Source organism: Alosa pseudoharengus, unplaced genomic scaffold (genome assembly GCF_046254945.1).
Source record: "Alosa pseudoharengus isolate Yale_2024_CS ecotype anadromous, Long Island Sound unplaced genomic scaffold, YU_APseudo_1.1 YU_APseudo_1.1_scf_11, whole genome shotgun sequence".
NCBI lineage: Eukaryota > Metazoa > Chordata > Actinopteri > Clupeiformes > Clupeidae > Alosa > Alosa pseudoharengus.
In genome coordinates this window covers 24,562,739-24,579,671 of record NW_027468576.1, presented here as the reverse complement: position 1 = coordinate 24,579,671, position 16,933 = coordinate 24,562,739, and the positions used below count along the sequence as shown (strand labels likewise).

Here is a 16,933-nt window from a genome sequence, read left to right as displayed (position 1 = left end):
CTCAGTGGACTGTATTTCCACCGTGGGCAGCTGTTTCCCGATTACAACATTCTTCATTTTATTTGGAGCCAGATTTGACGGTATTATGAAAGCCTGTGTTTGCAGTACAAAATCCCTTTACAACGGATACTTTTTTCCATATAAAATTACGGTTTTGAGTAGAGTCTCCATCTCACGGCAGTGAAGCAAGGAGAAATTATTGTTCTGTGTTTCACTACAGCTAACATGCTGACGCCGCTATATTTTAAACAGACAGCATTACTTACAGCATTATAAAATAACGCCTTTTCTTCCAAGAATTATACACGCCATAGTGTTCACACACCACAGATGGGTGGAAACCACTAATTTGGAGACTGAAGTAAAACTATATGCTTGATTAAAAAAAAAAGAAAACTGCCTGAAACATACTGTGGCACAGGAGCACAACATGCCCACTGCCTTGTGGAGAGGGAGAAGGTTCGCCGGAGAACACCAAGATGGCTTTTAGTTGTATCTTATTACAGTGCACAGCAATAGACTAATGTTTCAACACTTCGGTGTCTTCATCTGAGTCCACCTTTTTTTACATGCCCACTGCCTTCTTTGCAAAAACAAAACTGAGCACATATCTGTTAATGCTGTTATTACAACAACACAGAACTAAGCCGAAGTCCCAAAGAGCAGCATTTGCAGAGGCTCCTGTTACTGTAGCAGACGATGGGGGAACACCACGCAACGATCGTCCGGAAAGGCCGGGCCTCCTCCCAGCAGCTCCGCAACACAAACCCAGAGCGGAGGCTCGACTACGGCTATTCAAAACCCACTTGTGTAACGAGGCCATAAACCCAGACGACACCAAGAAGAACGTGAGATCCAGCGAGCAATCAAAACAGCACTAAACAGACAGCCAAGTCTGATCACAGAGACAGTCAGATATATTTTAGAATTGTTGCATTCATTTTAACTTTTCATTGTATCTAAAATTTTCAGTTTTAAAAAGTTCTTTTTGGGAATTTTGGGAAAGTTGGACAGTCATTTCTATTTGTGTGCACAAAATGAATGACTTGAACATAGTACTTGCAAATTATAAAAAATATCCCTCAAAACTGTGTCTCACAACAACATGCTAACAAAACACGTTTTGTGTACAGGCTTCCCCTTCCTCTGGCAACGACCAAATTTGGTTCAGTTCCAGCAGACACAATGGTGAGCCAAAAATTATCTTCACAGAGGCCATCAGATGTGCTTTGAAGTTTGATTCAACAGGTAATGAGCCCGCTAATTTAGATGAAGCTAAACAGGTGATTTAACTTTAGCCATCCCAGTGGCTAATTGGGAGGTGGTGACACCAAGAGGGATCAGAGGAAAGGGGATTAGCCCCCATCTGTTCCTCACACGGAGCAGAGCGGAGCTGACCTGAGCTGCGTTTTCCCAAAACCGTCATTGAACAACACCCCTCGCTCAATGGTCGAGACACAATCATTTTGAACTCTCTCACTCGTTGATAGTTAACATTGGCGGTTGCTTGAGGACGCATTATGTAGACATGGTCCGGTCGAGCAACAGGGCTGAACTGGCGATCTCCACCCTTGTGCTCTCTCTCTCTCCCTCTCTCTGTGCATTTAATTACATTTGCAGTGTAATTGAATTTAGCTTGCACTCCCTCTTCAGTATCAAACCAGGTCTAATCCTGAAGAATCCAGGGTAAATTAACTAGGCCCTATCTCCTTTCTCATACCCTCTCTCTCTTTCTCCCGCTCTCTCTCTTTCTTCCTCTCTTGATGTATCTCTTCTCTATTCCCTCACTGCCATAGCATCGCCGAAAAACCCAAATCAAATTAAATCTACTTTCAAATGGGATGAATAATTTATCACCCAAAAAAGATGATGATACTAAGCCGTTCAATTATTTAAGCGCCAGAACGTTATCTGAAGACCGGTTGACACTCATCTGGCCCAGTTTAGCTTCCGGGGCTTTTCAAAGGCGTCAGGGCCCCAAATCGCAGCATCCACAAGGCAGCAGGTTGACCGTCTTTCCCTGCCGCTGCCTCATCAAAAGGCCAGGCAACTTAAGGATCTCCCCACTACTGAACAAAGGGCCATTCAAGTGTGGTTCAGCAGCTCGCCTCAAACCAGGGCTTCTCTGTGAAGTGGTCTGAAGTCAGGGGAAAAATGCTTGGTGTATTGACAAACTAATGACCTGTGCATTTCTAATGTCAGACTGCTAACGTAAACTCCTTGCCTTGTTAAGTCTTCAAGCACACAGAAGAGTGGCTTCCAAATCATCAACTGAGGCTTTGAGTATAATTACACAGTGCATTTTTGTGCTAACAATATTGGCATAACTTGTCATCACAGCCTATTCTCTCATTTAATTGCTTAGTGGAGAGACATAAATATTTGGAAGTGTCTTACTAACACAAACTGTTTCCTGTTCTTTTAAAACACTCAAAGCAATGACTGAATTACCTGAAACAGTACAACCATTAGATGTGATTTTGAGTTTGAAAATATGGACCACACAGGCTATTGCTTTGATTAACTATTGAGTAGGAACATCTGTTTCCTTTTCCAGAGATATATGTACGCATATATACAATGCTCTGAACACAGTGGTGACACTTACCACTTCTGACACTTCTAACCGAAAATGTACGTTTTCACTTTTCTACCACAAACACAGAAAAAATGCCAAATCAAAACCAGTTCCAGATTCGGAGAGAATATGGCACTGACAGCTAATATCAGAAGTCACGGAACCCTCTGTAAATGATCTACCATGGATTGTACACCAATATTCTTCCGCCACACGAAACAATGGGCAAACACTCTGATGCCTCCCCTGCACTGTACACCGTAACCTCCCGTTCACCTGATTTCCAGCTATATGCTAAGCAACAGACTTCCCTGTCACATTGTCAGCGAGAGATCAAAAACGAACTCGGCTGAACCCGACTCTTTAAAGACGACACATGAGAAGGGTGGCTTCTGAACAGCGTGTACCTAAAGCTCGGCGAATACCAGGAGCGTATCCCCATTGCACTTTATCTGCTTCAGGCCCGTGAGGACAGTAAACTCTGCCTGACCCCCACACCCCCCCACCTCCTCTGAATCAAAACGGCTTTCTTCCAGAAACCTCAGAGAGCAGGTGTGGGTGGGAAGAGAGACAGTGACAGAGAAAGAGAGAGAGAGAGAGAAAGTGACAGAGTGAGGAAGAAAGTATGAGAGACAAAGGGATCAAGAGAGAGAGAAAATGAGAGCAAGGAAGAGAGAAAGTGTGTGAGAGAAAGACACAAAGGGGAAAGGAGAGAGTTAAAAGAGAGCGAGACAGAGAGAACAAGAAGAAGAGAGACTTCCTTCACATGAAGAGAAGAGGCGCGACTCCGACGCAGACTAAAGAGCTGTCATCTTAGCTTCCCAGGAGCTCTCAGATAGCGTCGTCCCACCCCACCGCTCTTCTGTTACATTCAATTACATAACCCGCCACCAGGCTAATCTCCCTAATCCCTGTCGTGCCACAACTGGGCACCACTCGGAGCCTGCACCAAAGCCTGCGCTTTAAACTCTGCTTCCTTCTTAATATCTGTGTTTTCCTTCTTTCCCCCCCTTTCTTCCTGTGTGGATGAGGAGGAGGAGGAGGGGGAGGATTTTTGGCCTAAAAAGCTGTGCTGGCTGCTTTAGGCTTTGCACTGCCATTCACTGGAGCAGTTGTTTTTGCCTGGCAGGGGGCTTTTACAGGGCGACGGCCTGGCTGACAAGTCACCTTGCCTGATGGACTGTTTGGAAATCCCTCCACTTGCCCTTTCCCTCCTCTCTGCCGGTGTATAAATGCTTGCCATAAATACACACACACGCTGGTTGCGGTCTGCTGGTTGGAAACAGCACCATACGGAATGAAACTGCTCCCGTGGGGCTGAATGGCATATATATTGTCTGAGTCGTTGCTTAATCGTATATCAATAGCCACTTGCAAATAATGAATAAAACAGACAACCTTCTGAAGGCTAGTGTTCAGTTATTAGGTTCACCGAAGTGACGCAAGTCAATGGGTGTCCGTCAGCAAGGGTTTCATTCATGAATTACTCAAACTGACTGCTCGTGTCAAAAAACCCTGTGGGCTCAAGTCCTTTGTTTCAGCCAACACAGACCAGCTGCATTGCAAAACCGTGGCACATTGAGTAAAAATCGCTTGGGGAAGGGCGTGTGGAGGGGTTGGTGGGTGGGTAGGTGGAGGGACGGAATGGTGCGATACGTGGTTGGGTGGTGGGGTGGTGGGGTGGGGGGCAGGAAACAAGTCCATGGGGGCACAGATATGTAAAGTATTTCATAACTAAGAAAGGACATTAGAAGGGGCTTAGCATCGCCAGGGATTGTGGTGCAACTCTGCCGCCTGGCCTAAATCTGCATGGCCAACGCTACCAAGTCATATTAGGTCAAAGCCAAATGTTGACGTGTCCTCGTTCCGAGCACCCAAGCACTTTGGCACGGATCCTAATTCGCAAAGATCCCTGTCTGGACATGTAATAAGTACACCTCTGAGGCTTGCAGCTCTCTCTCTCTCTCTCCACAGCCTGCTCTCTCACTTTCTCTTCTCACCATTCTCTCTCTCTCTCTCTCTTCTCACTCCTCTCCGTTGCCCTATCTCTCCCTCACACTCAGTGCCCAGTATCTGTCCTTATCCGGATGGTCTCTCTCTTTCTCTCTCTCTCTACCCTCCTCTGGCTCTCTTTCTCTCTTTCCTTCAGTCCCTCTCACTCTCGCTCCCTGTGATTTTCTCTCTCTCTCTCCGTCACACTCTCTCCCTCTCTCGTTGGGTCTCACTTATGACACCTCTGAGGGTTGTTGATGTGTGTTGAAATGGAGAGTGTGCTCAGATGGAGGAGCAAAGAGGGAGATGGGGGCCTGGGGTTCTCTCTCTCTCTCTCTCTCTCTCTCTCTCTCTCTCTCACACACACACACACACACACACACACAGAGAGCAGTGTCATGTCTGTGAGATCAGTGTGTGCAGGCAGGATGCTCTTAAAGGACAGCCTGAGAGAAAGGCTAAGAATGAATAGATGCACTGTGCGTTTGTCTTTAGGCTTCTCGAACCCCCACAGCGGGGGATGGGATTGCGGATGAACGGAACAGCGAGACAAAAACATGACAACAAAAAAAGATAGACAAATGCAGAGAAAGAGTAGGAGAGAGAAAACGAGGGGGGGAGGAGGAGAACGCCTGCTAAACATATTTCACCCATGCCAGCTAAGCAATAAATTCTAGCAGGAGCAGGGAATTGAGTCCAGGCCTTTCCAAACTCACTACAGGTGTCCATCCTGTGACATGGCCTCTGACAGCTCCCATAGGCCCACCCTTCCCCCTGTTCCTTATCCCCAAAAGCCCCCACCTGTCCTGCTGTCAAACAAAAACTACTGTACACCAGCCGTCATTTCCCATACAATCACACACCCTCACAAACACACTTAGTCACTCTCTCTCACACACACTGATTCACTCTCTCTCTCTCTCTCTCTCTCTCTCTCTCTCTCACACACACACTCGCTGCACCTTGCAAGTGGCCTTGCAAAACTCAAATGCACACCGACTCTCTCCCATTGCATCAACAACTGGCTTCAGCCAAACTGTTTTCTTTTATTTGCTCCTGTCCAAAAACGCTTCTCAAGCAAAAGAAAAGCAGAAACAAAGAGGCCCCATCACTCACTGCAGATGCAGATCGATATCGATGTATCTCCTGGCTCACCGCGAGCGTATAATTTACTCAAGATTTTATGTTAACGTTTCTTTGTTTTGGACATGGATTTTGCTTTAAAAAATGAATTTAGCTTATGGCCGGGGGACTGGCTCTGGAGCGGAGAATCTCGGCCAAAAAAAACCTAAGTCCAAGCCCTACAACAAGCGCAAGAGGATCTCCCTCTTGGGACGGCCACTGCTTCCGCACTCCCGGTCCATCTCTGCATTAAGCAGTGTCTGTGTGTTGACAGGGATTTATTGTGTGATATATCACATCCCTCAGCTCAGAGACACTACGGATTCACAGTGACAGTGCTGTGCTACTGTGGTTTCTTTGCCAAGCGGGTTTTTCATCTCGGTCACATGCCGAGGTACGGGGGGGAAGCAGCAGGCGGTTGGCGTCTCATCAAAAAGCCACCTCACCATCTCAAGCTTTTTTGCCGCTGCCAATATCAGGAGTTTGGGCTGGCTGTCATGTCTAGCTAAAAGAGCCAATCGCGTTGTAGCCGCCCGAGTTCAATTCAGGTCGACCATACGGAAAATAAGTATGTCAAGCGAGCACAATAATTAAACTTCAATCTACTCAATACTAAAACAATATTTATCCAAACCTTTTAATGACACATTGCAAATAGAAAAAAGTCCAGAAAAGTGACAGCGTTTCCCCAAAGGCTAATAAAGTGGAACATGGCAAATATTTTCATTGCTGTAAGAGGAAGAAGACGCTGCTTTCACTGAGACGCATAACGAGAATGGTCATGACCACAGGCATGCGGCAGGAATTAGAGCCTTTCAATTTCCTGCACAACGTATAATTCAATAACTGAGATAAGTCATCGCTCAAAGTCAAGGCGGGGAGAAACAATGAACAATGCATGTGAGGGCAACTTCCATGCTGGGCTTATGAAGCACACGGTTGCTTGTCCTTGGGATTATGGAGTTTTTGAAGCCTTCAGTAAATCATAATGCACTTGGTTTAACAGGCCAAGCCTTGATCATATTACCATTTTTAATCAATCTTCTTAGCACAAGTTTGATAAGACGAAGAGTAATTCCTCCTTTCACTTTGGACACTAATGGTGAAGTTTTGGCAGCATGTCTGAAACTTCGGGAACCGAAGATTATTTTAGGTACTGATCACGTTGTATTCAAATATTTTTTTTTATCATGCAAGGGTGGCAAACCTAGACAGGCAAGTTGATACACTGCACCACCAGTAATGATTTTTTTCTAAAAGACTTCTTAATGATTCTGAAAGTCATCCCATTAACAAGACTGCTTCCCCTCTCCCACTATGATCCAAGTGGAACCCACATTTCAATCTAAATTGTAAGATGTCCTAGAACTAATCCTACAGAGCTAATGCTACAGCAAGGTCCGGATCCTCATTGGCTCCAGCACCAGAGCCAGGCTACTACCCCGTCAGAATCATGGCAGAGTGAGCTGCTCTTTGGTGAAACACTCGTGGCATGTGTGAGACTGCACTACAGAGGGCCAGTGTGCAACACCAAAGCCTGGCAAAGGCAGGAAAAAGATGGCAGCCCCCTGTGGGCGGATAACCTACGAGGGGCCGTCGGAAGCGAGAGAAGGAAGGTCAGCACACCACAGCCACAACAAGCCCATGCTGCAGCGGCAAGCTTCTTTGCATACTTCCAGTCACTGTTATGATCAGAATGGGAAACTTGCACTGACAGTTTCTGTGTGGGTTACATTTCAGAATGAGTCCACATTAGAACTGTTCAGGTGCTACCAGTTTCCAAGTGAGTGAGCACATACGTAAATCAATGAACACTAACCACATAATACATAAAACATGACATTTTTTACTGCTATCAGGAACTCATGACAAAAATTAAATGTGCCTCCTTTCATTGTCCTTTTATATTATACTTTCCTGAGCTGCAACTTTCCTCACTTGAAAGTCAAATAAATACATTTAAATGTACAAATACATGTTAACAGGCTTATCCCAACATCCAGCTGCAAGACTAAGTCCCTCTATCTGAGGAGGAGAGGAAAGCCCTCTGCAGCTCTGCACGTAGAAACAGTTATCTCAGCTGCATGTGACTTCTCCTCCACCGGCCAAGCAGTTGGTCAGCACATAAGACTCCATATCCCTGCTCCAGGAAAGAAAAAAAAGAAAAGAAAAAGAAACAAGCTTCTTCCCTCTTCATAAAATAAAAAGATGTGGCCTGGCCCTTTGGGAGAGCACCTCCAGAGGGTGGTGGTGGTGGTGTGGAAGGTGGAGGCAGGGAGTCAGGGATGGAGGACTTAGAGCATTTGCTTTTGATGCCTTGAGCCCCCTTCAGTTCCACCTTTGTCTCAATTGTCATCCCAAACAAGGAGCTCATCTCCCACAGAGTCTTCAGCACGGCCATGGCTCGTCATGGAGCTGAGGAGCGGACGTGAGCGGAGGAGAGGAAACAGAGAGGTGTCTCTCAGACCACCAAGCCCCCTTCCATGTCACTCGTGTGTATAAAATATATTTTCCCAACCAAGCAAATGATATAGTGAGCTGATCTATTTACAGCACTTTGTAATGGAACTACAAGAGACCTCAGAGCTTGATGCAACAAAACTTGAAGAAATGTGCCCTGACATTTAGAGCTTTACATTTCAATTGGCTATCCTCCTTAATTAACTTCTTACAAGATACAATCACTCGCAAGAAGAGATCAGCACAGGAGAAGAACAAAGACTGATTCACAAAATCTTTAAGGGGAACATCGTCCAATGCCACGCCAGCGCTCTATTTTTTAGATCCCCTTTCTGCTGGAAGCTTTCAGAGAGTGTTTCCATCAGCAACATGGCTGCCAAGAGAGCAGGCTCCGCTCACAATGGCCCTCTGCTGTGAAGCCCAGATACTCGGAGTACGAGACCCCGCAACTCATTCACTGGCATTATCTCTCTACCATGCCATCTCCAATGCTTTTCTTGCCCTGGCACACACTTCAATTAAACTCAAACAATGAAATCATGCCAACATTCTCTCATCCTAGCCACACACACACACGCTGAAACTTCATCTTAAAAAACAAAAAAAAAAAAAAACGTCAAGGCAACACATTCGCAACGATGCGTGTCGTCCAAGCATGCTTACTTTGCAACAAACACAACGGCATCGTGCAACAAATAACAGCACTTGTGGCACAATCCTCAGATAATCTTTTGGCTGTAGCGCAAGCTGCACATTCAGGTGGAATTCAAACAGGGTGTTTCTTTTGGCAATAATGTAAATATTTAGAAATGCTCACCATGCTCCCCACCGAGGAACCTGGATGTGATATGAAACGCAGCCAGCCCTCCACAGACATCTGCCACGGCCACATGGAATCCTACATTATGCCAAGAGCCCTGGGCTTTTTATAACGGTGAGTGTGTTTCAAAAGCACCCAACCCAACCCCACCCCACTCCCATCACCCTCCCAACACACACACACACACACACGCACGCACGCACACACCCACCACTCCACCCTAACCCCCACTAAACACAGAAAAACCTCCCACTAGCTCACTCTCTGGTGACAACCACGGCTGTCGGCGGGATCAGCGCATGAAAAGTTGCCGGCGCTGCTCCACTTTGCGACACGCCGTCCCCATTTTCTCACTCCCCCCACATGAATAAGTGATGGTTTTTTAAGGCGAGGAGACGAGCGGAGAGGGGTGGCAAAACACCCAGGAGCGGACAGTCAAAATAACTTCATTAAAGTACTGATTGGCATGTGGGGAGCCCGTGTCATTCTGGACGCGACGCGCCCGCCGGCTCTCCGGGGCCGCTGGGAGAGAGGACTTGGCCACGCGGCCGCCACTCAGGGCTCCACAGCGGGGGAAAGTGGGGCACGCATTTCTGCCCCCCCCCCCCCCCCCCATACCCCACCCCCAGCCCCTGGTGGCTCCACAGAAGACCAGTCGAATGCTCAGCAGGGGTTCTTTGGGGGGACCATGGAGTTTGGGAGAGACCAACGAGCGGCACTTCAAACACAATGTGTGCAATCATGGAATAGGGGTGGAGAACGCTTCAGAATTAATTAAATCGCCGGGGCTGTTTTTTTTTTTATTCGTCCCCGATAGCCCGGGCGCAACACTGAGACAAAGGAAGCACAGCCTCTCTCACGTCGGGCCGAGCCAGCTGAACTCTACATTTCACCGCGTTCACGGCGAATTAAAAACAAGAGCGCGCTCCTGTGAAAGATTGAGATACAACGTGAGAAGTTCACCAAAGTTCACTGCCTCTTTGTTTTAATTGTAAAGAAAGAAATATAGAAGAGGGAGAGAGAGAGAGGCCATGGCTCAGCGAAGGGTGGGGGTGGGGGGTGAGATGATTATCATGTGCAGTTTAGGCTTGAAGCACATGACAGGGGAAACAAAGTATGAAAAATAAAACTTTGCTCAAGACAAATCCAGGCAGTGGCTCTGTTCGACGCGGTGCAGCGTGGATCAGGATATGGGGCAATCGGCCCGGCACGTTGTCAGATGTTAAAATAATTTGCGGGACTAGCGGGCCATCTTGGGCCCGGCGCTGGCTGGCTAGGCCGCTCCCATGGGGTGCTAATTGCAGCTCCAACAGAGTGAATCGATGAGAAATGGGGGCAGGACAGCACTGTTCCAGCACCCTGGGAATGGAGAGTCGGAGGGAGAGCAAGCTCCAGCGGATACCGAAGCATGCTGGCACAGAGGCAGGCGACCGCAAACAGGCTCTGCCACATAGCACTAATTAAATTTATTTAAATTGCAGGTAAAAAAAAAAAAAAAAAATCTCCTAAGGTTAGGCCAACACTTCAAATGCGTCTCGGTACATTTTGCGATGCCATCATTTTGACAGGACATCAACATGTTATTTATTATGCAGAGAGTTCTGGGGGGAAACTTGCGAAGTAATACTTCATTCATACTTTCAACCTGACTATTAGACATACTTTGAAACTGTGAAAAGTGTTTAGCTCCTGTATTTTTTTAAGCCTTACAGAATTAAGTAAGGAATAGACCTTCTTGTAGAGAGACTATTTAAGAGAGAAACCGCAAGTTGCATATATGTAAAGCATTGGCAGTGCTCAATAGGAATAACTCAACAGAAATTATGCTCATTCAAACACATTAGTAAAACAATGCACATTACACTATTCTGCAAGCCATTATCACAAGCACAGGACTGTAATGCAAAGAGCACCAACAATTTTGGCTGAAGTTTTGTGAGTTTTGACACAAGCCTTCGTCCTACTTCTCTTGTGCACAATCAATGTTCACGAGAGCAGTTCGGCACATTCTTTTTTAAAAGCTGCTTTAGCTGCATTACAGAGTCCGTCGCAAACAGTATGGATATGGAGCTGATGTGCTGGACGAATGGGCAAGAGAGGAGTTAAACACTGTGCCTGTGTTGGAGTCTTCCCTCGTGCATGGGCAGTGCAAAGGCCCCTCAAGTTTGCCAACGTAGCTGCAATGTCTGGCACATGTCCTGCCTTCCTCACACACACACACACACACACACACACACACACACACACACACACTTGCCCGGCACCAGGGCCTCGGCACTCTAAGCTCTGCAGCCCTGCACTGCCTGCCTGGCAGCCAACACCAAGTCAGCCTGTCTGCCCGTACTGACCCTCAGAGCACCACACATCAGAGCAGAAATTAAACAGCAAAAGCAGGAGTCTGCAGGTGCTGTCAGAGCTCAAAAAACACAAGAAAAAGAAACGACAGAGAGAGAGAGAAAAAGAAAAAGGAGAGAGAGAAAGAGAGAAAGCACGTTAGGCTCCCTACTCCTGAAAGTTTACATACGGAAAACAGACTACAGCACGAATGCCAACTCGACACCAAACTCACTGTATCGAGGTACTATTTGGAGCACCCTTACATTCAGGTCTGTTTTCCTGAACCATAGGGATACAGACTCTTACTGCAGGCCAATTATTATTAGACAGCCGGAATTCTCTTCTCCGTAATATTATCTCTATGGCTAAACGCAGAGGCCCACAGTGGGCAAAAACTAAATATGACAATATTATAACAATATACAGGTGAATTCAGACTTCACATAGGGGTTATGGGCTACTGAACAAAACTTAAATTTAGATCCAGGTCACAAATGCCAGGCGGCGGAAAAACTATTCATATGTATGGTGAGGAATTGTGAATCGTGCCTTTTGCGTGTAAGGGATTTCATTTTCCACACATCTTCGGCATGAATGAAAATCAAATATGTAAAGCGACTAAGCGCCTTTCTGTGCCCATCTTTTGGGTTTTCATAAATTACTACAAGAACACAATAAATACAATTACTATAAGACCAAAATATATAAACATCAATATACTTGCTAGCTATATAAAAATACACTGATCAGCAATGCAATAAATTAAACTTTTTTGAGGAGAGGTCACAATATTAATAAGCCATGTGCGGGAAATATAAACAGATGGGGTGTTTTTCTGATTTGACTATATATACTAACAGCCAAATGCCATGCATAGAAATTCTTCATATTTAATGCAAGATAATAATTCAGTATTAACAGAACTGAAAATACATTTCAAACTGTTGAAGCAAAACCTGTTTTCTGTGTAATGCTATTCGTTAGGGAAATACTGAGAATGTTTTTCCAAACTTGGATTGAAATTCAGCTTCAAAGGAACGGACTCAACATTTTGTTCGAGAAACTTTCTGAAAGTTTATTAGTTCAGATGATCGTAGACTTAAAATGTGTCCTGTCAAGTAATTTAAGCAAACAGTAAAACAAGACAAAAATGTTCTCTGCTTTTCTGCTAGGCTATTCTGAGAGCAAAGTCCAGCACAGCAGTCAAGTCCATCTAAAATATCACCCCATTTCTCATGTCAATATGCAGTACTGTAAGCCGCCTGTGCCACTAACTGACCTTAAAAACCCTTTGTCCCTATTTCAATTCTACATCTGGGAAGAAGAATTTCAGCATATTTCATTCCATTTCAGCATATACCACAGATGACTTCCAAATCAAAACTATTAGGGTAATCATGGTCTTCTCCTTCGTGCTACATAGTACGATGACAAAAAATGTATGCTTACTGACAAAACATTTTTAAATAGGAAGTGTGTTTAGGTGAATAATAAACACAACTATAAACGCACATTGTTTTCCCAGCACATGTAAAAACGTATTAGCCTGTACTCACAGATACAAACACCACAACGCAATCAAAGAAAGTAAACCAACAAAACCTAACATAGTCAACAAGTCACACTATTCCATATAAGTAATTCATAAAGCTAACTTTAGTTTCTCCCACTTACAAAATTAAAAAAGTGCAACTCTGGGGGGGAATAGCAGCTAGTGTCCCTTGACCATAGTGTACTTATAATTTCTTCAATAATTTCTCTTAATAACAGGCTATTTAAAGAAATATTATGGTCCTCAAAATATTACAGTCCTACAAATATTTTTCCAAGGGGAATGTAATATCTTATCAGCAATACATAGCTTCATTATTAGGCCTTATAATTCCCCAGATAGTTAAGGGTAAAATTCCCCAGTTACTAACAACATTTATGAACTAGCATGGGCACAGTCAATTATTGGTTATTAATCATCCTAATTGAAAGTCATTTTAAGCATACCTCCACATTACATCCCTATAGGGCTACACACTTTCCTGACACTTGCCAAATTATAATTCCAGTTATTTCCCAGGTATTGACCTAAGTTGGCACTGAAATAGAACATTAATTCCTGATAGGTTCAGTTATAGTGTTACAGACCGAGGACTACGAAAAACAACTGACTAAATGACACACTCAAGTTTGCAATATTCCAAAAGTGTATTCCAACGCGCATCCCGCCCTTTTCTAAACTGAAATCTGCGTCGACGAACACATTAGCCACGTTCTCCCTCTCTCTCCCGCTCACACACACACACACACACACACACACGGAGAGCGCGTTAGCACAGAAGAAACAAGTAATTTACCTGAGTTAGACAGAGGGGTGAATACATCATGGTGAAAAGGAGCGTATGACTTGGCAAGTGGCAAAGACAGACAAGTTAGTGGATCATTTTTCACAGATCATTTTCATCATCACCATCATCATCAACACTTCCACCATCGCCACCTCCAGTTTACGTCCGTTAAAATATCTGCCCTCCGAAAATAACGTGACGCCAGAAAAAGTCAGTTGCCGAAAATGAGGAATGTAAAACTAAAAAGTTTGAATAAAAAATCTGAAAGCAAGACAATGTGGAGGGTCGGATAATCTGTTCCATTTAGGAAATGTGGGGAGTAAGAATCAAAGAATGAGAAAATGAAAAAGAGGGAGGAATGAAATGACGTTATGAAAATAGCCCATCCCAAAAAAGAACTTAAAGAAGCAGTAACCCTAATATTCTCTGTCCAACGACATGCGTAGCCTACTCCAAATCAACAAAGCAGAATCCTCATTCGCCCCAGTACGAAGCTCAGGAACGACGTCTGAAAGTTTGGTTTAGAAGAGAAGTAACGAGCGACTCTCTCTCCTCCAAGCACTTGCGCACTGAAACTCCCACCCTTCGTCTGTGCTCCCAGCATGAGCTGCGACAGTAACGTCAGTAAGGGTTGCGCGTATTCCGAACAAATTCACTACAACTTAGCCTACATCGTGTTACAATCTAGCGGTAAGGGTTATTGAGGACACCGCGTCACAGTGTGGGCATGAATGCCCTCATTCATGCATTTAACTGAATATATAAGGCAAAAACATCACGTCATCACTTAAAAACTGTATGCACGCGTTGACAAAAGTCAGATAAAGAACAGGTATGATCATGTGTCACTTATGTCAGTAATTTTATATTTTACAAGCGCAAAACAATATCACTTTGGAGAGGGCTTACAAATGGAGCACCTGTTCATTAGCTGTGTTGTCCCAGGCTAATTTGTAGGCCTATACGTTAATGCAAAACCTAAAATAACCCATTTTCAAATTCTATTAATGACAAAGAAGCTAATTAATAAATCTTTCAGGCCCTATAAATTGACTACTCCCAAAAGTATAGGCTTTTTGAAACAAAACAAATTAATGACAATAGTCCTAACCAATGACTAGGAAATGGGACAGTTTTATTAGGCTACTTTAGTGAACTTTACTGTAAACCTCACGCAGGAAAATATACCCTTGCCATTACAGGAACCATAGAAACCAGTTTCACTTTTGCACTACGTTAGCAAACGGACAACACTGGTCTGAATCATGGCAAACACGGCAGTAAACAGTGTCTACTCTGCCTCGGATATGACACGAAATATGGGAAATAATCTTGTTGAGAAGGAATGCTCGTACAGTCACTGAACACAAACTCTCCATCAAAACCCTTGGATTCTGAAAAATAATTGACTTCCTTGTTTCACACTGTAACTAGGCAAAGTGTTGTTATACAGTTATGTGCAGCAATAAGTAGCCTACCGTGCCACCTACAAAGTTTAGGCTATTGATGCCGAAAATAGCTTTATCAACATTAACACAGTATGCAATTTAAGACCATATAAGATAATCAATCCCTGCCTAGTGTCAGTACAGAAAATAAAGTGATCAATGTTATACCAAACATTTCAATTAGCTTAGGCTAATAAATACCATGTTATTTCACGTCTTCAAAAGCACAGCAGTGGTGTTATTTTACCTTTTCTAAAATACCAGATTAGAACATTATTGTATAAATAGGCAATCAGAGGAAAGCTCAGAGCATACAGATCCTTTAAAGCATTACTTCCTTTAAAAGAGTGTGCAAAACATCTTCCATCGAACATTAAAACCATATGTCATATGTCAAGTCATATGTTAGGCTATGTGATGACTTGCAACTGAAGTAACTTAAAAAATGTTGTTGCATTACTGACATTATTACGAAGGTTATAATTACTACAGCCTAGTGGCACGGCACTGTTGCTGTAAAGTTATTGTTTAATAAATAAACGGATCCTGGGAAACTTCAAATCAGCATTAGGCTACTAAACAATTGCAAATAACTTGAGTTGACATTTAGGATTAAACTTTTGAATTTTAAAATATTTACGGCAATAATTGGTGGCGGGGACTCCCAAGCAAGACATTATTGTTTTACAAACAGACCGTGCAGCTGAGTGCTCTTACAAAATAGTTAGATTAAGTCAGCGCTCTTGGTTGTATAACAACGGCACTCTGACAAGGACTACTTCCAGGGACGGAGCGCCTCTGTCGGTGTGTGGTTCAAATTCATGCCGGAGCGCCTGCGGCTCCGGCTGCGGCCATTTTCTGCTGAACAAACTCTACCGGGCACCAGAGCGCGTTGGCTTTGAACTTAAACTTGGCCTTCTGAGTCCTGTGGTTAACACACATCTGTGCTGCCATGCTCTCGCTGGCAAACACCAAATAACTTTCGCTGAAGGACAAAAGCCAAAACGCAGAGTATCTGAATCATTACGCGTCTTATAACGTAAATACATGCCTGCATCTGTAGCCTTTCCCACAGACCTTCCTCTTGGCCGAAAACCAACAAGAAAAGGAGTTACTGCCTTGAAAAGGAGGAAGGAGAGACACCGAAATACTGTTCTGATCCGACTATCTAAAATTCTACCTCGTTTCGCGTCCCGTGATAATCGTGAAATATATATTAAAAAATTACTTGCTAACCTACCATTTCGAAGCGAAACTGCCGAGCCTCCCAGAAAAAGTTATAGCTTTGAGGCTTCTGCAACACTGCAGTTCAACGCCTGGTCATCCCGTCGAAGCGTTGTTATTATTCCATATCCATGTATCTTCGCAAAGATGTAATCCTTGCTCTTCGGATGGGGAAAATAGCCCGGAGAGAGACCACACCGTCCCACGCCAAGTCTGCAGCTTCAATCCGATCCGACTCCCCGTCACAAGGTACAAGAAGACAAAATTTAGCCCTATATATTTTATTACAAGATACGTACGCTTTCAAGCAGGTGAGACTCGGAATAGTGCACTGGATGATGATGCCGCGTGTCGTACAGTTTTCGATTGTATATCTTAAAACTACAGTGCTCAGTCTTCGACCTCATAGCTTTGCACCATTGTACATTAGAGCAAGATGTCCTTGTGTTTATGATGGTATCAGTGCACAGTCTGCTTTTTTTTTCTCACGAATGGCAATACAGACGATGGGCTCCTCTGAGATCTTACAGTCGTCTCGTGGAGGCAATTGATGAAACACGGAGTGTGTGTGTGTGTGTGTGTGTGTGTAAAAAAGAGAGGGGGCACTATTCTG

General features: G+C 44.3%; 1 protein-coding gene across 5 annotated transcripts in view; it reads right to left on the bottom strand.

Annotated features, from left to right (window-relative positions):
- The window catches only part of nfic (nuclear factor I/C), a 107,665-nt gene extending 90,849 nt beyond the window's left edge, over window positions 1-16,816 (bottom strand). For 3 of the 5 annotated variants that reach the window (XM_076278534.1, XM_076278536.1, XM_076278537.1), the window contains exon 1: window positions 13,658-14,243. In XM_076278534.1, the coding sequence (XP_076134649.1) occupies window positions 13,658-13,687 (30 nt within the window). In that variant the 5' untranslated portion in view covers window positions 13,688-14,243. Of the gene's footprint in view, window positions 1-13,657; window positions 14,244-16,336 lie in introns of those variants that run through there. The other 2 variants (XM_076278535.1, XM_076278538.1) reach the window with 2 other exon arrangements.
- Window positions 16,817-16,933: the final 117 nt, after the last annotated feature.